Source organism: Carica papaya, chromosome 7 (assembly GCF_054855325.1).
Source record: "Carica papaya isolate Zhongbai chromosome 7, ASM5485532v1, whole genome shotgun sequence".
NCBI classification, from domain to species: domain Eukaryota; kingdom Viridiplantae; phylum Streptophyta; class Magnoliopsida; order Brassicales; family Caricaceae; genus Carica; species Carica papaya.
Genome location: NC_142315.1, coordinates 28,642,777 through 28,666,149, shown reverse-complemented (window position 1 = coordinate 28,666,149; position 23,373 = coordinate 28,642,777). Strand labels below are relative to the sequence as shown.

The 23,373-nt window shown below is 35.0% G+C and overlaps 2 protein-coding genes across 2 annotated transcripts; both read left to right on the top strand.

Annotated features, from left to right (window-relative positions):
• The first annotated feature begins 20,625 nt into the window (after positions 1–20,625).
• On the top strand, positions 20,626–20,979 carry LOC148253132 (uncharacterized). The gene has a single exon (XM_088208544.1). The coding sequence runs from the start codon at positions 20,626–20,628 to the stop codon at positions 20,977–20,979; it is 354 nt and encodes a 117-aa protein (XP_088064670.1).
• Positions 20,980–22,641: 1,662 nt separating this feature from the next.
• Positions 22,642–22,995, top strand: LOC148253131 (uncharacterized). Its single transcript, XM_088208543.1, has one exon. It carries the CDS (start codon positions 22,642–22,644, stop codon positions 22,993–22,995), a length of 354 nt encoding a protein of 117 aa, XP_088064669.1.
• The last annotated feature ends 378 nt before the right edge of the window (positions 22,996–23,373 follow it).

Sequence of the window (23,373 nt, the reverse complement as noted above, 5' to 3'; positions counted from 1 at the left end):
GGCCTCTAGTTCGTCTTCTCCGGCGAGCGGCAGGCGGCTAGGGTTTGTGGTCTGGTGTGGGGGTTCTATTTATAACCCCTTGCCTTTTGATCTCGGCCGTCCATTTCGTTTTAATCTGGGCCGTCCGATCGCACCCACGCGGATTGCCAACGTGGCCCCTTTTCAGAGCGACGTGGTCTTGCCACGTGGCAGGCCCCGGTTGGCCGGGACTGCTGACCGGGCCTGCTGACGTGGCTGCCGACGTGGCCTTTTTTTTTTTTTTGTTCTCGGTCCGGGCGCTACAGTTTTATTCTTACTGATTGCTGTGAAATACTAAATTCGAGACCGGATACAAATATTAGTTGGGCAGGCATGATTGTAATGTTATAGCCCACGAACTCGGCCGACTGTCAAGCTCTGTCTATCATTTCCATGTTTGGGAGACATTACCCAATGTGATATTTGCACTACTTAATTAATTAATGCATTATTTTTTTAAAGAAAACATATTATTAAAAACATATTTTAAAATTCAAATTTATTATACTTTCTAATTTTAAACACCATGAGTAATTATCCACAATAATTTAAGTCATTTTTAATAATTTTTATATTATTTAAATATATATAATAAAATGTTAAAATTTAAATCCAAAATTAATGGCTTAATTAGTAACCACTTACCTAATGGTTTAATTAAAAGATAACAGTAAAGAAAATTTATGGTTTGGGGGGTTTTATTAATAAAAATACTAATTAAAAACATAAAATCACTATTATATAAACACCAACTCTCTTTGTTTCAACCATTCATCCCATTAGCCTTCTCTTCATCAACCAATTCTTTTTCCGTCGCAACATAACTCCAATCAAGCATGTTAAGCAAGGCTCAACAAAGCATTATAGTATTGTTTATAGTTACATGGATTACAACGTTGATGCCATTAACCTACTCTCAACTAATACCAGGATTGCCTAGATTTCCAGGATTACCTGGAATTCTGGGAACACCGGGATTTCCGGGAATTCCATGAATTCCAGGACTTCCGGGAACTCCGGGACTTCCGGGCATTCCTGAAATTCCTTGACTTTCGAGAATTCCTGGAATTTCGGGACTTCTGGGAATTCCTGGAATTTCGGGACTTCCGGGAATTCCTGGAACTCCGGGACTTCCGGGAATTCCTGGAACTCCGGGACTTCCAGGAATTCCTGGACTTCAGGGAACTCCGGGACTTCCAGGAACTCCAGGATTGCCTAGATTTTCAAGAGTTCCAGAAATTCCAAGATTTACAGGAACTTCAGGATTGCCTAGATTTCCAGGGATTCCAGGAGTTCCAGGAACTCCAGGATTTGCTCAAATTAACCAGTGTTTTGCATCACTAAATAACATTCAGGGATGTCTGCCATCGCTTTTATCTTACCCAATTAGTGGTCTCACCCCTTCCTCATCATGCTGCAATACATTTTTTAATATCAACGAAAATTGTTGGTCAATTATTTTCTCCTTAGTCCCAAATACTCCACAACTTATTCAGAACTTTTGCAACACTCAAAAAGCATCTCCACCACCTCTTGAATGAGTTCATCTTTTTCAAGCCCCATGGAAAATCAACCAATCTCAAAGTATCCTAAATTAAGTAATTCATTGGAGATTTAAGATTTTATTTTATTTTCTTCTGATAAAGAAATGTTTAGTTTGTTGAATTGAGCTTAAATAGTTTTGTTTAATGCAAATAATTTTATCATAAATAAAAATTGAAAAAATTTAATTTAGTTCATTTTCTATTTTCTTACATTCGTTTTTCTTTTTACTTCTCTGCATATCTATATATATAGTTATTTTTACTTCTCAACATATATATAGTTAAATATATTATCAACCATCAATATATCAATGTCAAAAAAAAATTGCTCCTAATTGATCCAATGGCCACGTTTGCTTCAATTCTTGTTATAATACTAGTAAATCTTACAATTGAATTTCATATTGGTCTTGAAATATATAATTATCATATGATTAAATAATATTAAAGGTACTAATGATTCATATCAAAGAGATAAAGTATTTTTAATACGATATTCACAACATTCAGATTTTTTAATATTAGATATTTTTCTAATCATTCAAAATCAACAAAGAGATTCATGAAAACTATTATTTCTATATAAATGCAATTAGGTATTTTTTTTATACCTCTTTAAATACTTTACAGAAGGGCATATATAATATTTCAATGAAATCGACGGTTTCTATATGGTTAGGAAGAATTACTTATTTCATATTTAAATATATCATTGAAAATCTTATTTAGAAATACATTCACTGAGAAATACAATACTATGTATGCAAAATGTAATAAGATTTATTTAGTTATTTATTCAACGGAGTATATAGTTAGTATTTACCTATTATATATACACGCACACACATAACAGTAGATTTTAAAGATTTCTTCATGTTTAATTAAAAAAAATGCAATTTTTGTTATAGTGTTTTGACAGAGTTTGATCAAGTATTAGAATGTAGGGAACAAACTTAACATCATAAATTTGTTCTCAGTTTTAATAAGTTCTATAAATATGTAATAAGAGAAAGTATAAAATCCATAGAATATTATATTTTATATCCCCTTAAAATATTGGCCTCAGAGAATATTATTATTATTATTATTAGTGTGTAGAAAAACTTCTTATTGTAGATTTAAGACAGTAATTCATAGTCAATAAGAATAATACATTTAATCAGGAAAAATATTATCATGATAAATTTAGTATGTATAATTTTTTTCATTAATTGGAGCTCGGATAAATTCTTTTTAAAAAAAAAAAATCTTTTTTGGGTAGAATAAGAGCCAACAAAATTCCTATAGATAAACATAATTTATCATATTCTATAACAAATGTTCAAGTAAATCTTCCGTTAGAATTTGACCCAAAATTAATAATTTGGTAACCATTAAATTAATGTTGCAATTTAAAAATGGTAATTAAGAGTCTCAATCAATTTCATTTCTGTTATAAAATAAATACTCATTCTCTTTATTTCAACTATTCATCCCTGTAAGCTACTCTTTTTTATCAATAAACTTTAGTACTAACAAAAAATAAAAAATCTAATAATCAAATATGTCTAGCAAAACTCAATAAGTTGGTCCACTATTGCTTTTGGTCACATGAGTTGCGATATTGGTCCAACCAGGACACGCCCAATTGCTACCAAGATTTTTAGAAATTTTAGAACTTCTAAGAACTTCACAGATTAATCAGTGTTTAGCATCTTTGAGCGGCATTCAAGGGTACATGTTATCACTATTTACTTTTTCAATTAGTGGTCTTACCTATTCCTCTTCCTGGTGCAACACATTTGTAAATATCAATAAGAGTTGTTGGTCTATTTATTTCCCCTTAACCCCTTACACTCCACCACTGATCAAGAACTTCTGCAACATTTAAAAGTCATCTTCACCTCGTGCTAAATAAGTTCCCTTTCTTCAAATGCAAAAGGAAATCAACTAAATTCTAGTGCTCGTAAGTTAATAAGTTAGTGGAGATTTAATGTTTAATTCAAGTAAGAAGGAAATGCTTGGTTGGGTCATTGAGGTATAAATCTATTTTTTACAATTCATTATAAATAAATTAGAAAATCAAATAATTTTCTTTTAGTTAATTTCCTTTTCACTTCTAAGTTATGATTCTCAAGCATTGACATGTGCACATTAATCTTAACCAACTCCTTTTGTTGGTGCCAACAATGAATCAATTTTTAAGAGGAATTTTATGGTTAATCACTAATCTGATCTTGGCTATTAAATTCATTGAAAAGTGTAACGAAATTTTATGGTTAATCACTAATTTCCTAAGAACAAAGAGAGAATAAATTATGGAGACATTAGCCAAAAAGAGCCCCACTAAGAAACTAACAAAAAAGATATTATATAGCTATGTTCAAAACTGTATAACCTAAAGTTACATCATTATTTATAATTATAAAAAAACTACTAGACCTTCCCCAAAGAGATGATATTAGAACTACCATTTCTATAAACATGCAATTAGAACCATTCTTATATGTGGTTTGGTGATTCTTTGTTTCTTAAGATTAGTTATGATTGATGTTCTATTCTATTAGAATTAATAAAGAAACACCAAAAATATACAAAGTCTAAGAGTTTAAAAAGGATAGATATTCAATTTGATAAACTCTAAGTTCTAAGAGGGATAGACATCCAACTCTAATAAACTCTAAGTTCTAAAAAGTATAGACATTCAATTCTAATAAACTCTGTATTTAATTTTAAAAGAATAATTATTCTCTTAGTGAATTAAAAACCTCTAAATCATCTTAGTAGGAATTTTTTATTTTCAATGAGTATGCAATTTTTTTTGTAGTGTTGATCTGATTTGATCAAGTGTTAGGAAACAATGAATATGCTTGATCAAAAAACAAGGTGAGAATTTATTTTGTTGTAATGAAGTTGTAATTCTTCAAATTAGTATTAAGACTCCGTCTTTGTCTAATGCACATTCTACAAACCAATGAAGTCATTCGTCTTATTATAAAAAAAAGATATCATGGTAGACTTACTATACAAAATTTTGTCCATTAATTGGAGCTTTTATAAACAAGAGTGAATTATTCTCTAGGAACCTAACATAAATCATCAGTTTTAATAAACATTTAAGTAAATCAATAGTTAGAATTCACTCCAAAATTAATGGTTTAGTAACCACTAAGTTAATGTTGTAAATAGTATTAAAAATAGTATTAAAGAAGCTTAGTCACCCACATTTCTACTATAGCATAAATAGTCACTCTATTCGTTTCAATTTTTCATTTCAATAGACTGCTCTTGATCAATTAACTCCTAGTAATACGAAAAGACAAAAAAATTTACCAGTCAAACATGTCAGGCAAAGCTCAACAAGCCATTCAATTACTGCTTCTGGCCACTTGGATTGCAATATTTCAATAGACTGCTCTTGATCAATTAACTCCTAGTAATACAAAAAGACAAAACTTATTCAGAACTTTTGCAACACTCCCAAGGCATTTGCGACACCTCCTAAATGAGTTCCTCTTTTTCAAATTCAACAGAAATCAACCAAGTTCTAGTTCTCCTAGGTCATTAATATAGTGGAGATTTATAGTTTTATTTTATTTTATTCAAGCAAGGAGAATATACTTTAGCTATGTGATTAGGGTTTAAATTTATTTTTTCAAATAATTTAGCCAAAATAAAAATTAATTTTCTTTTAGTTCATTCTTTGTTTTCTTACAGACTTCTTTCTTTTTGTTTCAAAGCTATGAATGTATAAGCAAGTATATTTTCAGGCTTCTTTTTTCTTCAATTCTAATCCCTACAATACATTTTCATATTATTCTTAATGTGTATAATTATAATATTACTTTTACACTAATGCCAAATTCTTAACTTAGCTAAGGACTTAATAGGAATTGATCAAATCATGACATGGGAACAAAGTGAGAATAAATTATGCAAAAATTTAAAAAAAAAATTAAATGATTAATTGGTTGTTAGGGTTTAATTTCATTTTTCCTTTCAATTCTCAGCAAAATAGAGGTTGATACACCCTTTTCTTTTTCTTTCACTTCATTATTTAATTTTTTATTCTCACATGTTAAGCCTACATGCCAATCTATATTCTAATAGCATAAGCATATATATATATATATATATCATCAATTTGAGTTGTTGTTCATATTTTTCTTATGTCATTTTTCTAAATGCTAGAGTTTTAACTATTTTAATTTTGTTGTGTAATTACAATTATTATGTTAATTTAAAGAAAAAAATTTCTTAAATGAGTACTTGAATAACAAATTAATATATTTTAAAAAAAAATTTATTATCACGAAATATAAGTTACAGTACCAACTATTATCTTTTCAATATTTAATTGATTTATAATAAATTAATGTTTATTTTTAAAAAAAGATCACCATGTTTTTTTTTAATGAATTTACTTAAATGAAAAATCAATTTAAAAGAATTTTCTAATTTAATTTTAAGGTCTTTAAAGTTCTAAACCTAGTGCAAATTTTTGCGCAATTTTAAGATTATTTTTTTATATAATTCATATAAATCGCAAATATATGCATGTTCAAAAAAATATATTATTCCTTCAAAAAAAACATATTATTAAAAACAAATTTTAAAATTCAAATTTATGATACTTTCTAATTTTAAACACCATGAGTAATTATCCAAAATATTCAATGTAATACCCCTCATTAAATTTAATGTATAAATATAATTTTTTAATTTTTTAATTTTTGTTTAATGTAAAAATGAAGAAAAATAAGTGGATGATGAAATTAAAAATAATTTTGGGAAAAAGGGATGAAAATTTAGATTATTTGGGTATTTTTGAAAGAAAAATCGAAAATTGGGGGCTCAAAATATAATTTAAGAAGATTGTGCCACGTAGGACGCCCAATCAACAGTGCCAACAAAGCGGAGCACGTCGCGTGGCAAGGCACGCAAACGTGGTGCCACGCAGGGGGCAACGCTGGTGATCCACGTGCCCACGATCAGACGGTCCGGATATGTTCCCGCGCGCACGAACGGTCCGGATCCATTCTCCTTTTAAATGCAATCGGATGGTTCCGATCAAATCGCGATGAACGGTCCAGATTCACTCTCTATTTAAATACGATCGGATGGTCCAGATCAAATCGCGATGAACGGTCCATATTCACTCCCTATTTAAACGCGATTGGACGGTCTATATCAAACGCGATATACAGTCCAGATTAAAAGAAGACGGATATAAATAACTCTCTTCACACCAAACCCTAACCCTAGCCACCAGACTCCCCCGTCAAAGAAGAAGAGCCAGTCGCTGGGAAAGGAGTCGACTACTGCCTGCCACCGCGCCGGAGCCACTTCCGACCGCCAAAAGAGGTAAAAAAAAATTTTATTCGCTCAAAATTCAATTTTGAACACTCCACAGCCAAATTGGAGGAAAAGAACCGGCGGATGAACTGAAAATTACGGGTAAAGCCCGACAGCGCCACCACGAGAAAAAGCAAAAACTGCTTCCGATGAGGCCCTTCCCGATTCCCATTCCATGTAATTTTTCCACCATTGTAATCACCATTCCTTTCTCTACAGGTTGACCGAAGCAAAACACCTAACCGCGAAGGTGAGCCAGTAGAGCCACCACACTGGAGAACCCTACCGCTGATAAGCTTTGGTTTTTTTACTCTTTTTTTTTGCCAACCGATGCCCCTTAACATGTTTTCTCGTAGGGATTGGTACCAAACCGGCTGAAATCGGCCGAAAATAGCCAAAAACAACCAACCCGAGGCAAACTGCCATTCTGGGCAGCGGTGTCATCGCCGGAGCAAGCGGAGCCGCTGCGCCAGAATTTTAAAATTGGCCAGAAAGGATTTTTAAAATTGATTTTTGGGATATTTCTAGGTACTTGAAGCGTGTTTTAATTCCCAAAAAAAAACTTTAACGAATCCAGGGACTGCCAGTAGGCGCAGTAAAAAAAAACTTAACGTTCGAATATTCGTATAAGAATCCCTCACCTCATTTCCTATTATGAAATTAAAGTTTAATTAATAATTACGGTATTTTGTGTAAATTAGAAAATATTTGTAATTAATTATAGGTTACTAATGAAGCCGGAACTGATTACTTATTACTGTTTGTTATATTTAACTGATTGCTTGATTTTACAGTTTTTGAATACATGATAATACACTGGAATTGGTATGATGGTGCAACTGTGTTTTCTTTATGCATGTATTTCTTGTTTTATGTTATTATAGTTAAATTGAAAAACTGAAAATTAAAGGTAAACGAAAAATTGTTTGATTAAGTAGATGGATGAATGACAACCTTACTGGATATCCTGGGAGATAGTGGACGGATCGGATACATAGAAAATCCTACTGTGAACATTGCCTCATACTGGACGGGATATCGAGGATTGGTAATTTAGCGCTCATACTGGACGGGATATGGCGACGACCCGTTTCACCCTCATACCGGAGAGGGTATTGAGGGATGGTTTCTTTTGGCACTCATACGGGACGGGGTATGGGGATAACCCGTTATTTGAAAATGTTGAATAAAGATTCACGTGTAGTAGGGATATCCCTATGGACCCCCATGGATACCAGTAGGATGATAAAAGAGAAAAGTTATTGTTTTGACTTATTGCATATGAGATTATGGTATTATTTATTTCTTGACTCTATAGGTTGGTTTTGAAAATCTCGTTACGGTAAGCATGCGGTAAATGATTTTATTTATAATAAACGAATTTACTTAAATTGAGAGCTTCATTAGTAGCATGATATTTCTACTAGACTAGTGTAGTTCATTCTTTCATTAACTATTTCAGATCAAGAGAACCAAAATCCAAAGTCCGATCCACAAGAGGGTTGCAAGTAGGATGCCCAGTTGTTTATTCTCCATTTATTTCTTTGATTTTTTGTTATTTCTTTTAAAATGGTCATTCTCGTAACCCTATTGGGTAATCTGAATTATTATGTAAAGAATGTAAACTCTAACTACTTATTTTGCTTCCGCACTAAATTCATAATTTCTCTCCTTTGGAGTTCACGGGCCTTTACATTCAAAGTCATTTTTAATAAATTTTATAGTATTTAAATATATATATATATATATAAACTACCAATTTATGTTAAAATTTAACCCCAAAAATAATGGCTTAATTAGTAACTACTTAATTAATGATTTAATTAAAATATGTCAGTAAAGAAGTTTTATAGTCTGGGGCGTTCTATTAAAAAGAATGGTAATTAAAAACCTAAAAGCACTATCATATAAATACATTCTCTCTTTGTTTCAACCAATCATCCCATTAGTCTTCTCTTTATCAACCAATTCTTTTTTCGTAGAAGCTTAACTCCAATCAAGCATCAAGCAAGGCTCAACAAAGCATTCTAGTATTGCTTATAATCACATGCATTACAACATTGATGCAACCAACTTACTCTCAATTGATACCAAGATTTCCAGGAGTTCCAAGATTACCTGGAATTCCATGACTTCCAGAAACTCCAGGATTACCTAGATTTCTAGGAGTTCCAAGATTACCAGGAATTCCTAGAGGAATTATTGGACTTCTAGGAGCTTCAGGATTGTCAGGACTTCCAATGTAATACCCTTAATTAATTAATTTTAATATAATTAAAATTAATATATAAATATATTTTTATTTAGTTTTTTTATTTTATTTTAATGAAAAAATGAAGAAAATTAATTGGAGGATGAAATTGAAAATAATTTTGAAAAAAAGGGGTGAAATTTTGGGTTATTGAGGTGTTTTTGAAAGAAAAATCAGAAATCTGGTGTCAAAATATAATTTTAAAAAATTGTGCTACGTAAGACGCCCAGTAAGAAGCCCCGACGAACCAGAGCGCGCCACGTGACAAGGGACACTGACGTGGTGTCACGCTAGCGATCTGCGTGCCCACAATCGGACAATCCAGATTCGATCCCGTGCGCACGAATGGTCCAGATCCATTTCCTATTTAAACGCGATCATATGGTCTAGATTAAATCGCGATGAACAATCCAGATTCACTCTTTATTTAATCACGATCAAATGCGATGGACAACCCAAATTAAAAGATGACAGATATAAATAACCCTCTTCACACCAAACCCTAACCGTAGCCGCCAGACAAACCTCCCCCCCCCCCTCGGCCGGAGAAGAAGACCCAGCCCCAAGAAAGAAGCCGACCGCCGCCGCCATCGCACCGAAGCCACCTCTGACCAACAAAAGAGGTAAAAATTTTCTCCTTTACTCAAAATTCAATTTTAAACACCTCCATGGCCAAATTGGAGCAAAAAGACCAGCGGATTGGCCAAAAACTGCAAGTAAAGCCCGACAGCATCGCCGTGGAAAAATACAAAAAATGTCTCCGATGAGACCCTTCACGATTCTCGTTCTGTGTAATTCTTGCACCATTATAATCACTATTTCCTTCTCTACATGTTGACCGAAGCAAAACACCCATCTGCAAAGGTGAGTCGGCGGAGCTGCCGCATTAGAGAATCCTGCCGCCGGTGAATTTCGATTTTTTTATTTTTTTTGGCCAACCGAGACCCTTAACGTGTTTTTTCACTAGAATTGATACAAAATCGGCCTAATTCAGCGAAAAAAGCCAAAAATAGCTTACCTGAAGCAAATCGCCGCCGCAATTCCGGAATTGGCCAAAAAGGGGACATAACACTGATTTTGGATTCACTTGAAGCGCGTTTTAATCCCCAAAGGAAAATTTAGGAAAGCTAGGGACCGCCAGTAGGCGTAGCCAACAAGTTTAGCATTTTGGACATCAATTAGAGCAAGAATCCCTCACCTTATTCTCTGTTATGAAATTGAAGTCTAATTAATAATAATAATATGGTATTTTGCGCAATTTAAAAAATATCTATGATTAATTACAGGTCACTAATGGAGGTAAAACTAAAAATTATTCACTGTTGATTCTGTTGATTTATTTTACAATTTGAATATATGATAATATTTGATTGATTGATCTTATAGTCTGAATGCATGTATTGCTTACTTTATGTGATTATGGTTGAATTGAGAAACTGAAAATTAAAGGAAGTCGGAAAACTGTTTGATTAAGTGAATGGATGAAACAATAACCTCACTGGATATCCCGAGAGATGGTAGACGGACTAGGTACATAGGGAACCCTACTGTGAACGTTGCCTCATACTGAACGGGGTATCGAGGTTTGGTAATTTGGCGCTCATATCGGACGGGGTATGGGACGATCCATTTCACCCTCATACCGGACGGGGTATCGAGGTTTGGTAATTTGACACTCATACAGGATGAGATATGGAGACGGCCCGTTAATTGAAAATGTTAAAGGAAAGGGTTCACGTATTGTGAGAACATCCCTATGGACCCCCATGAATACCAGTAGGTTGATAAAAGAGAAAATTATTGTTCCAACCGATTGCATATGAAATTATAATTGTTGTTATCTCTATAGGTTGTTTTTGAAAATCTCGCTATGATAAGTAGGCGGTAAATAGTTTTATTTATGATAAACGATTTTGCTTAATTAAGAACTCTATTAGTTATTTTTATGATTTCTATCAACCTTCATTTTTGTGTCGGTGAGTAGCGTGATATTCTTACTAGGCTAGTGTAGCTCATTCTTTCATTAACCATTTCAGATCAAGAGGATCATGATCCAGAGTCCGATCCACAAGAGGATTGCGAGTTGGACGTTCAGTCGTTTACTTTTAAATTTATTTCTTTGGTTATTAATTGTTCTTTTAGATGGTTATTCCCGTAAGCCTTATTTGGTACTTTCAGTTATTATATAAGGAATGTAAATCCTAACTATTTATTTCACTTCCGCACTAAATTTATAATTTATTTCCTTTAGAATTTACGGGGTCGTTACAATTGGTATCAGAGTCACGTTCCTCGAAATCATTCCTTACACAAAGTCCTTAAGAAACACCAAAAACAATGAATTATCACTCAACCATTCCTTGTAAAATGTAGATACAGATAGATGAGGAGAGAAAGACCCCCATTAAACTGAGCAACTTGGGAGGATTCGCTTCGAGAGAATTTTGACCAGTTATTTGAGATGCTGGAGAGACTCATCGTTGCCCATCAGGCCCAGGAGGAAATGAGGGAGCTACTGACCCTCCCTCACTGCCACAAGTTGAGCCACCCCTGCAGCGAGAGGATCCCGAGTCACCCCAGTACGACCTTGCTCCTCCATAGTACCACCCGACACCACCACAGTGTGATCTGGTGCCCCAACCATAGTATCACCCAACACCACCACAGTATGGCCCGGTGCCCTAAACACATCACTCGGCACCACCAGAGTACAATCTGGCGCCCCCACAATATTATCCAGTACCACTGCAGGGCCATCTAGTTCATCTTCAGCACAGTCCAATCCTTCTTCCACGGGACCCAGTTCCTCCCATGATGGACCCAAGCTACATTGAGAGGTATAAAAGACTAAACTCATCTACTTTTGCAGGAGGATCTTCCTTTGAAGAGGCCGAGTACTAGTTAGCTGAGATAGAGAAGGCCTTCACGACTCTTGGGGTGACTCTCGAACAGAGGGCCATACTTGCCACTTACATGCTAGTGGGAGAGGCAAGCCCCTAGTGGCAACTCAAGCAGGCCACCCTGCTCGTTCCAGTCACTTGGGAATAATTTTTTACGGCCTTCAATACAGAGTACCTTTCAGAGCATCTTCGATATCTGAAAGAAATAGAGTTTGCACATTTGGTCCAGGGTGACATGACCGTATCAGAATATGCTCAGAAGTTCTTAGAGTTGGGCAGGTATTCCCCGGAGAGCATGATGGATGAAGGTATGAAGGCAAGAAGGTTCGAATGGGGTCTCCGTCCTGAGATCAGACAGCAGTTGTACGTGTTCAAACCCAATACTTACTCAGTTGTTTTGGCCAATGCATAGTTAGTGGAGAGGAACCTTCGCATTTTAACTCCAGCAGTAGGGAACCCCAAGCCCTCAGCTCCATACCGCAAACCAGCACCTATCGCACCTGTTCAACAGAACAAGAGACCGAGGCCGATGACTCAGGCTCCCCCTCAGGTTCCAGCAACAGGACGCGGTAGGACCTGTCAGCACTGTGGCAAGGATCATGGGAACCAACCCTACTATCGCCTCAACAACACTTGCCGCATATGTGATAGCGCCCAACATTATGCAAGGGAGTGCCCGAGGAATCATAACCAGGCCAGACCTCCTATCTAAGGCAGAGCTTACAACCTCACTCAGCAAGATGCAGAAGCCAACTCGGACGTGGTACATGATACTTATACTATCTGTAACCATCTTACACATATTTTAATTGATACTAGTGCTTCGCATTCATTTGTTTCACATATTTTTACATCAAAATTAAATATATTACCTGAAAAATTTGGTTCGGTATTGTTCGTGTCTACTCTTGGAGGTATGACACTACTATGGGAGGTTATATACAGAGCCTGTATCATAAATATAACATATAGAAAATTGAGTGTGGATCTAATAGAAATTGACAGGGGAGACTTTGATGTAATTTTAGGAATGAACTGGCTGGCGGGCTATCACACCACCGTAGATTGTTTTCGCAAGAAGGTTGTATTCAACCCTCGTAACGAGAAGTCATTTACAAATTAATAAAATTCTTTAACATTTGTTCCCCCATTGCAAATTTTCTTATTATCAAGTACTTTAACCCGACTGTTTTCTCTAACTAGGCAAACCCAAGAAAAAAATTGTATTCAAGAGATTCCGGTAGTCCAAGACTTTCTAGATGTATTCCCAGATAAACTACCTAGACTACTAGTGGATAGAGAAGTTGAATTCACCATAGACCTTCAACCAGGCACCCAACCTATTTTGGTTGCTCCTTACCGCATGAGCCGTATTGAGATAGAGGAACTGAGAAAACATATCAATAAATTATAGGACAGTGAATTCATTCGACATAGTGTGTCCCCCTGGGGTGTCGTAGTCACATTTACAAGAAAGAAAGATGGGACATTGAGGTTATGTATTGACTATAGTGGTCTGAACAGGGTCACGATCAAGAATAAGTACCCCCTCTCCAAGATCGATGACCTTTTTGATCAGTTGCAAAGTTTTCATATCTTATCCAAGATAGACCTGCGTTCAGGTTACCATCAGGTAAAGATCAGGGCAGAAGACATTCCCAAAACAGCCTTTCAAACCAGGTACGAACACTATGAGTTCCTGGTCATGCCATTTGGACTAACCAACGCTCCAGCCATCTTCACGGATTTGATGAACAAAGTTTTCAGACAATTTCTGGATTAATTCGTCATTATGTTCATCAATAATATCTTGGTTTATTCAAAAAATAGGGAGGAACACGCTCACCATTTGACTTAGGTTTTGCAAGTTCTTAGAGAGAAGAAGTTGTATGTAAAGTTAAGTAAGTGTGGGTTCTGGCTTGAGCAGACTACCTTCCTATGGCACATCATATCAAAGGATGGAGTGCCAGTGAACTCTGAAAAAAAGTTGAAGTCGTGTTCGGCTGGAAAAAATTGACTTCGGTCAAAGAAATTCGTAACTTCCTAAGGATGGCAGGTTATTACCGCAAGTTTGTGAAAGGATTTTCTAATCTACTCTGACTCAGCTCACAAAGAAAAACGTCAAGTTTGAGTTGAACGAGGACTGTGAAAGAAGTTTCTTAGAACTAAAAAAATGGTTGACTACTGCACCTGTGTTGGCTTTGCCGAGCAGATCGGGTGGATATACAGTTTATAGTAATGCTTCATACCTAGGGTTAGGTTGTGTTTTGATGCAACATGGGAAGGTCATAGCCTATGGGTCCAGACAATTGAAGAGTCATAAGAAAAACTACCCCACTCATGACTCAGAATTTGTCGCAATTATCCATGCCTTGAAGATTTCGCGCCATTACTTGTATGGGGAGATCTTTCAGATCTATACCGACTATAAGAGCTTGAAACACATTCACTCAAAAGGATCTCAACATGCGTCAAAGAATGTGGATAGAACTCCTCAAGGACTATGATTGCAACATCTTATATCACCCAGGTAAAGATAACGTGGTAGCCGACGCACTCAGTAGGAAAAGTGCAGGTATATTAGTTCACTTGATAGTTTCAGAATGCAGGGTAATAGGGGCCGCACAACAGGTACGACTTCAAGATACGAAGAGAGTCACATGTTTGGCTCACCTGACTGTTCAACCTAAGTTGATCCAAAGAATAAAAGAAGCTCAGTCCGCTAATTCAACCTTAGCAGCCCTCAAGAAAGATGCAGAATAGGGAGTTAATCTAGAATTTTGAGTCTCTGCCGATGGATTGCTTAGATTTCATGACAGGGTGTGTGTTGTAGGTGACAGTGAGTTGAAAAAGAACATCATGATAGAGGCTCATAGCTCAAAGTTTGCCATGTATCCCAGAAGCACCAAGATATATCAAAGTATGCGACCCCAATTTTGGTAGAACGGGATGAAAAGAGATGTGGCTGACTTTGTTTCTAAGTGTTTCGTATGTCAGCAGGTCAAGGCAGAACATCAAAGCTCAAGCGGGCTACTTCAGCCATTACCAATCCTGGAGTGGAAGTGGGAACATATCACAGTGAATTTTGTGACAGGATTGCCTAGAGCATGCTCAAGACATGATGTTATTTGAGTAGTTGTTGACCGGCTTACCAAGTCTTCTCACTTCTTGGCCATCAGAATAACTGACCCCTTGAACAAGTTAGCAAGAATGTATATCTAGGAGATAGTCAGATTACATAAAGTACCAGTGATAGTAGTGTCCGATAGGGACCTCAGGTTCAATTCTCGGTTCTAGTCTAGGTTTCAGTAAGCCATGGAAACAAAATTGTCCCTTAGTACTGCATTCACCCTCAGACATATGGACAGTCAGAAAGGACGATCCGCATACTTGATGATATACTCCAAGCTTGTGTTCTTGACTTCGGGGGCCATTGGGATGACCATCTACCCCTGATAGAATTCACCTACAACAACAGCTACCAAGCAAGTATTGGCATGGCTCCATACGAGGCATTGTATGGCCACCTATGTAGATCGCTGATATGTTGGGAAGAAGTGGGTGATAGAAAATTGTTTGACTCAGATCTTGTAGAAGAAACTACAGCCAAAATAGTTAAGATCATGAAAAATATTCAGACGGCTCAGAGCAGGCAGAAGAGTTATGCGGATACCCGGAGGAGGAATTTGGAATTTGGAATTTGAGAAAGGAGATCAGGTGTTTCTTAAGGTCACTCCTTTTAAAGGAATCAGTAGGTTTGCCAAGATAGAGAAACTAAATCCCCGGTTCATTGGGTCATTTGAAATTTTAGACATAATTGACACTGCCACCTACAGACTAGCACTGCTTTCAGAACTATCCAGGGTCCATAATGTGTTCCATGTGTCCATGCTACGTAAGTACAGCCTAGACCCCTCTCACGCCCTAATCCACAAGCCCCTTTTACTCCAGGAGGATCTGTCCTACGAGGAAGTACCAGTCGATATTGTGGACCGAAAGAGCAAAGTACTCCGCAACCGAAAAATTCTATTTGTTAAGGTCCTATGGCAGAATCACACACCAGGAGAGGCCACATGGAAGCTAGAATCAGACTTCAGAGCCCAATATTCTCGATTATTTGATTAAGAGAGAGACAAATTTGAGAGACCAAATTTCTTTTAAGGAGATGAAAGTTGTAATACCTTTAATTAATTAATTTTAATATAATTAAAATTAATATATAAATATATTTTTATTTAGTTTTTTTTTTAATTTTATTTTAATGAAAAAATAAAGAAAATTAATTGGATGATGAAATTAAAAATAATTTTGAAAAAAATGGGTGAAAATTTGGGTTTTAAAGGAGTTTTTGAAAGAAAAATCAGAAATCAGGGGTCAAAATATAATTTAAAAAAATTATGCCACGTAGGACGCCCTGTCGATAGCCTCGACAAACTAGAGTGCCGCATGGGACGCTGACACAGTGCCACGCGGAAGGCCACGCTAGTGATTCGCGTACCCGCGATCGGACGGTCCAAATTCATTACCGCACGCACGGACGATCCAGACCCACTTCCTATTTAAATGCGATCGAACGGTCCAGATTCACTCCCTATTTAATTGCGATCGGACTGTCCAGATCAAACGTGATGGACGGGCTAGATTAAAAGATGATGGATTTAAATAACCCTCTTCACACCAAATCCAAACCCTAGCCGCCGACCCCCCCGCCGCCAGAGAAAAAGACAGCCACCAGAAAGGAAGATTACCACTGCCATTGCCGCGCCAGAGCCACCTTCGACCGCTAAAAGAGGTAAAAAAATTTCTCTTTACTCGAATTAAACACTCTCATGGCCAAATTAGAGCAAAAGAACTGACGGATTGACCGAAAACTGTAGGTAAAGCCCGGCGCCGCCATAGGAAAATATAAAAAACGCCTCCGATGAGGCCCTTCCCAATTCCCGTTCTGCATAATTCTTCCATCATTGTAATCACCGTTTCCTTCTTTACAGGTTGACTAAAGCAAAATACTCAACCACAAAGGTGAGCCGGCGGAGTCACTGCACTAGAGAACCCCGCCGCCGATGAGTTTCGGTTTTTTCGATTTTTTTTTACCAACCGAGGCCCTTAACGTGTTTTCTCGTAGGAATTGATACAAAACTGGCCAAATTTGGCCAAAAAGGGCTTAAAACAGCCGACCCAAGGCAAACCACCACCACATGCGGCGGTGCTATTACCGGAGCACGACGGAGCCGCCGTGCCAGAATTCTGAAATTGGCCAAAAAGGGGTCATAACACTGATTTTGGATTTTTTAGGATATTTTTAAGTACTTGAAGCGCGTTTTAATCCCCGAATGAAAATTTAGGAAACTCGGGGACCGCCAGTAGGCGCAGCCAACAAGTTTAGCATTTTGGACATCAATTTGAGTAAGAATCTCTCACCTTATTTTCTGTTATAGAATTCAAGTCTAATTAATAATAATAATATGGTGTTTTGGGTAATTTAAAAAATATCCATGATTAATTACATGTCACTAATAGAGCTAGAATCGAAAATTATTCACTGTTGATTCTATTGATTTATTTTACAGTTTAAATGCATGATAATATCTTATTGATTGATCTTATAGTTTGAATGCATGTATTGCTTACTTCATGTGATTATGGTTGAATTGAGAAACTAAAAATTAAAGGAAGTTGAAAAACTGTTTAATTAAGTGAATGGATGAAACAACAACCTTACTGGATATCCTGGGAGATAGTTGACAGACCGGGTACATAGTGAACCCTACCATGAACTTTCATACCAGATGGGGTATCAAGGTTTGGTAATTTGACGCTCATACCGGACGAGGTATGGGGACGGTCCGTTTCACCCTCACATCAGACGGGTTATCAAGATTGAGTAATTTGACACTCATATCGGACGGGGTATGGAGACGGTTCGTTAATTGAAAATGTTAAAAGAAATGGTTCACGCGTTGTGAGGACATCCCTATGGACCCCCATGGATACCAGTAAGTTGATAAAAGAGAAAATTGTTGTTCCAATCGATTGCATATAAAATTATAATATGTACTCTGTTATTGTCTCTATAGGTTATTTTTGAAAATCTCGCTACGGTAAGTAGGCGGTAAATTATTTTATTTATGATAAACGATTTCGCTTAATTAAGAGCTCAATTAGTTATTTTTATAATTTCTACCATCATTTCTGTGTCGGTGAATAGCGTGATATTCTTATTGAGCTAGTGTAGCTCTTTCTTTCATTAACCATTTCAGATCAAGAGGACCAGGATCCAGAACTCGATCCACAAGAGGATTGCGAGTAGGACGTTCAGTCATTTACTTTTAAATTTATTTCCTTGGTTATTAATTGTTCTTTTAGAATGGTTATTCCTGTAACTCTTATTTGGTACTTTAAATTATTGTGTAAGGAATATAAACTCTAACTATTTATTTCGCTACCGCACTAAATTTGTAATTTATTTCCTTTAGAATTTTCGGGGTCGTTACATCCAAAAATTTCAGGACTTCCAAGAACTTTAGGATTACCTAGATTTCCAGGAGTTCCAGGATTACTAGGAACTCCAGGACTTCCAAGAATTTCAGAACTTTCAGGAACTTCAAGATTGCCTAGATTTTCAGGAGTTCTAGGAATTTCAGGTCTTCCAGGATTGCCTCAATTTTCAGGAGTTCCAAGACTTCCAAAAATTCCAGGACTTCCAAAAACTCCAAGATTGCCTATATTTTCAGGAATTCCAAGAACTCCAAGACTTCCAAAAACTCCAGGATTTGTTCAGATTAACCACCGTTCTGCATCATTAAGTAACATCCAAGGATGTCTGTCATCACTTTTCACTTTTTCAATCGGGGGTCTCACCCCTTCCTCTTCATGCTGCAATGCATTTCTAAATATCAGCAAAAATTGTTGGTCTATTATTTTCCCCTTACCCCCAAATACTCGACAACTAACTCATAACTTTTGCAACACTCTAAAGGCATCACCGCCTCTTGAATGAGTTCATCTTCTTCAAGCCCCATAAAAAAAAAAAAAAAAAATAAATTAATTTGCAAGTACTCCAAATTCAGTAATTCATTGGAGATTATCTTCTTCAGCCCCCATGGAAAATCAATCAGTTTCTAAGTACTCCAAATTTAAGAATTCATTAGAGATTTAAGGTTTTATTTTATTTTGATAAAATGAATGTTTAATTGGGTGAATTGGGATTAAATTGTTTTCTTTAATGCAAATAATTCTACCATAAATAAAAATTGAAAAACTTTCATTTAGTTCATTCCCTATTTTCTTACAATCTTCTTTTTTTTTTTTTTTTTGCTTCTCAACGTATATATATATAGTTCAATATATTATTAACCATCAATAGAATTTGCTCTAATGGATCCAACGATCGTCTTTGCTTCTAATTCCTGTTATAATCCTACCAAATCTTGCAATTAAATTTCATATTATTCTTAAAATATATAATTATCATATGATTAAATAATACTAAAGATACCAATAATTTTTATCAAAAAAATAACATAAAGTATTTTTATACGATATTTACAACAATCAAAATTCTTAAAATATTATATATTTTTCGGTCACCACTCAAAAAATCAATAAAGAAATGCATCAGAACTATTGTTTTTAGTTAAATGCGATTAGATATTTTTCTTACGACATATGCAATATCTCTATAGAATCGTACGGTTGCTATATCGTTAGAATACCTATTTCATATTTAAATATATCATTGAAAAACTTATAGAGAAATATATTCACCGGAAAACTCAATACTATATATGCTAAATATTTTATATATTATTCTTTTCTGAAATCAGAGAGATAAGATATTAGAGAAAATTAATTTTTATTATATTTTAATATAAATATATATATATATATGTGTATAATTTTGTTTTTAATTAAAAATTGGTGCATTAGAGAAATTTTATTTTTAATAAGATTTAGTTAGTGATTTATTCTACGGAGTATATAGTCAGTATTATCCTACTATATATATATACACACACACACATACACATTATTAGATTCTAAAGATTTCTCGTGGAAAATTTAAAAAATGCAATTTTTCTTATGGTGTTTTGACGAATTTTATCTAAGTATTAGAATGTAGTGAACAAACTTAACAACATAAATTTGTTCTCACTTAACAAAATAAATTAGAATGTAAGGAACAAAGTTAATGCATTTAATCAGGAAAAATGATATCATGATATAGATATAAGTATATATAATTTTCTCTATTAATTGAAGCTTGGATAAATATTTTTTTCTCTTTTTTTTTTTTTGGGTGATAGAGAATTTCTACATATAAATATAAATTATCAGGTTCTATAACGAACGTTTAAGTAAGTCTATCGTTAGAATTTAATTCAAAATTAATAATTTAGTAATCACTAAATTAATGTTGTAATTTAAAAATGGTAATTAAGAATCTCAATTAATTTCATTTTTGGCTATAAAATGAATATTCGTTCTCTTTCGTTTCAACCATTCGTCCTTATATGCTACTCTTTTTTATCGATCAACTCTAGTACTAACAAAAAGTTAAAAAATTTGGGAATCAAACATGTCTAGCAAAACTCAACAAGTTGGTCTACTATTGCTTTTGGTCACATTGGTTGCGATATTGGTCCAACCAGGACACGCCCAGTTACTACCAGGACTTTCGGGAATTCCAGAACTTCCAAGGACTTCTCAGATTAATCAATGTTTAGCATCTTTGAGTGGCATTCAAGGGTGCATATTATCACTTTTTACTTTCCCAATTGGCGGTCTTACCCCTTCCTCTTCCTGCTGCAACACATTTGTGAACATCAATAAGAGTTGTTGGTCTGTTTTTTTCCCATTAACCCCTTACACTCCACCACTGATCGAGAACTTCTGCAACATTCAAAACTCATCTTCACCTCCTGCTAAATAAGTTCCCTATCTTCGAATGCAAAAGGAAATCAACCGAATTCTAGTGCTCACAAGTTAGTAAGTTAGTGGAGATTTAATGTTTTATTCAAGTACGAAGGAAATGCTTAGTTGGGTCATTGAGGAATAAATCTATTTTTGTAACTCATTATTAATAAATTAGAAAATCAAATAATTTTCTTTTAGTTGAATTCCTTTTTGCTTCTAAGCTATGATTCTCAAGCATTGACATGTGCACATTAATCTTAGCCAACTCCTTTTGTTGGTGCCAACAGTGAATCAATTTTCAAGGCTAATCACTAATGTGGTCTTGGCTATTAGATTCACTGAAAAGTGCAATGAAATTTGCCTTTGATGGATTTATGGTCACATTTGCTTCAATCCTTTTTCCAATCCTTTGCAAATTCCTTCAATTAATTTCAAAAGCCACATCCTTTCTCATCTTAAATTAGCTAAGGAACTAACAGGAACTGATTCAAACATATCACAAGAACACAGAGAGAATAAATTATGGAGACATTAACCAAAAGGAACACACCCCCCCCCCCCAAAAAACTAACAAACAAAAATAATATATGGATAAAGACATTACCCAAGATGGTGTGTTCAAAATTGTGTAAAGCTAAAAGCTCTAATCACTTTAACATCACTGTGTGTAATTATAAAAAAGGAACTACCCGACCTTCACAAAGAGATGACATTAAAAATACCATTTCTAGGCTCATGCAATTAGAACCATTCTTATATCTGACATGGTAATTATTTATTTCTTAAGATTTAGTTATGATTTCGCTTTCTACTCTTTTAAAATTAGTGAAGAAACACTGAAAAAATATAAACACTCGGAGTTCTGAAAAAGGATAAATATTTAATTTGACAAACTCTTGAGTTCTAAAAGGGATAGACATTCAATTCTAATAAACTCTGTATTTTATTCGAGGAATAATTGTTCTCTTTGAGGAATTAAAAAACCTCTAAAATCATCTCGGTAGGAATTTCTTATTTTCAATGAGAACTGCAAATTTTCTTGGTAGTGTTAAACTGGTTTGATCAAGTGTTATGATATCTGAGTCCTAGTCCAGAATATACATCATCTCCATGCAGGATGATTTTTAAATCAACTCAGCGAAAGATCTTTTTCATCGACTGAGGAAGTAAAAAAAAAAAAACTGTTTCATTGACGAGCCAGTAAAAACTTTTTCATTGTCATTCACAGGCAAAGAATATATATACACATATACATAAAACAACTTCTTAATACAGCTCCATGACAGTATTCCATAACCAATGAAGTCATTTGTCTAATTAGGAAAAATATGATATCATGGTAGACTTACTATACAAAATTGTATCCATTAATTAGAGCTTCTATAAACTGTTTTTTTCTATAACGAAACTGAATTATTCTCTAAGAACCTAACATAACTCATCAATTTTAATAAATATTTAAGTAAATCAACAGTTAGAATTCACTCCAAAATTAATGGTTTAGTAACCACTAAGTTAATGTTGTAATTTAAAAATAGTAATTAAAAAGCTTAGTCACTCACATTTCTTCTATAGCATAAATAGTCACTTTATTTGTTACAATTTTTCATAGCAATAGACAACTCTTTGATCAATTAACTCCTAGTAACACTAAAAGACAAAAATTTACCAGTCAAACATGTCAAGGAAAGCTCAACAAGCCATTCAGTTAATGCTTTTCACCACTTGGATTGCAATGTTGGTGCAACCAAGTCACACCCAGCTATTACCCGGATTTCCAGGAATTCCTGGACTTCCAGGAACTTCTCAAATTAACCAGTGTTTGGCATCTTTTAATGGCATTGAAGGATGCTTGCTGTCACTTTTCACTTTTCCAATTGGAGGTCTTACCCCTTCCTCTTCTTGCTGTAATACAATTCTAAATATCAGCAAGAGTTGTTGGTCGGTCTTTTTCCCTTTAGCCCCTTATACTCCACAACTTATTCAGAACTTTTGCGACACTCCAAAGGCATTCACGGCACCTCCTAAATGAGTTCATCTTTTTCAAATTCAACAGAAATCAACCAATTTCTAGTTCTCCTAAGTCATTAATGTAGTAGAGATTTATAGTTTTATTTTATTTTATTGAGGCAAGGAGATTATACTTTACCCTGTGTGATTGGGATTTAAATTTATTTTTACAAATAATTCTAGACAAAATAAAAATTAATTTTCTTTTAGTTCATTCTTTGTTTTCTTACAGACTTCTTCCTTCTTGTTTCCCAGCTATGAATATATAAGCAAATATATTCTCAGGCTTCAACATATGCACATTCTTTTCTGGTGCCAACAATGAAGCAATTTAAGAGAAATTTTATGGTCCATCAGTATATGAACTTTGCACTAAATTCATGAACAAAATATTCTAAAA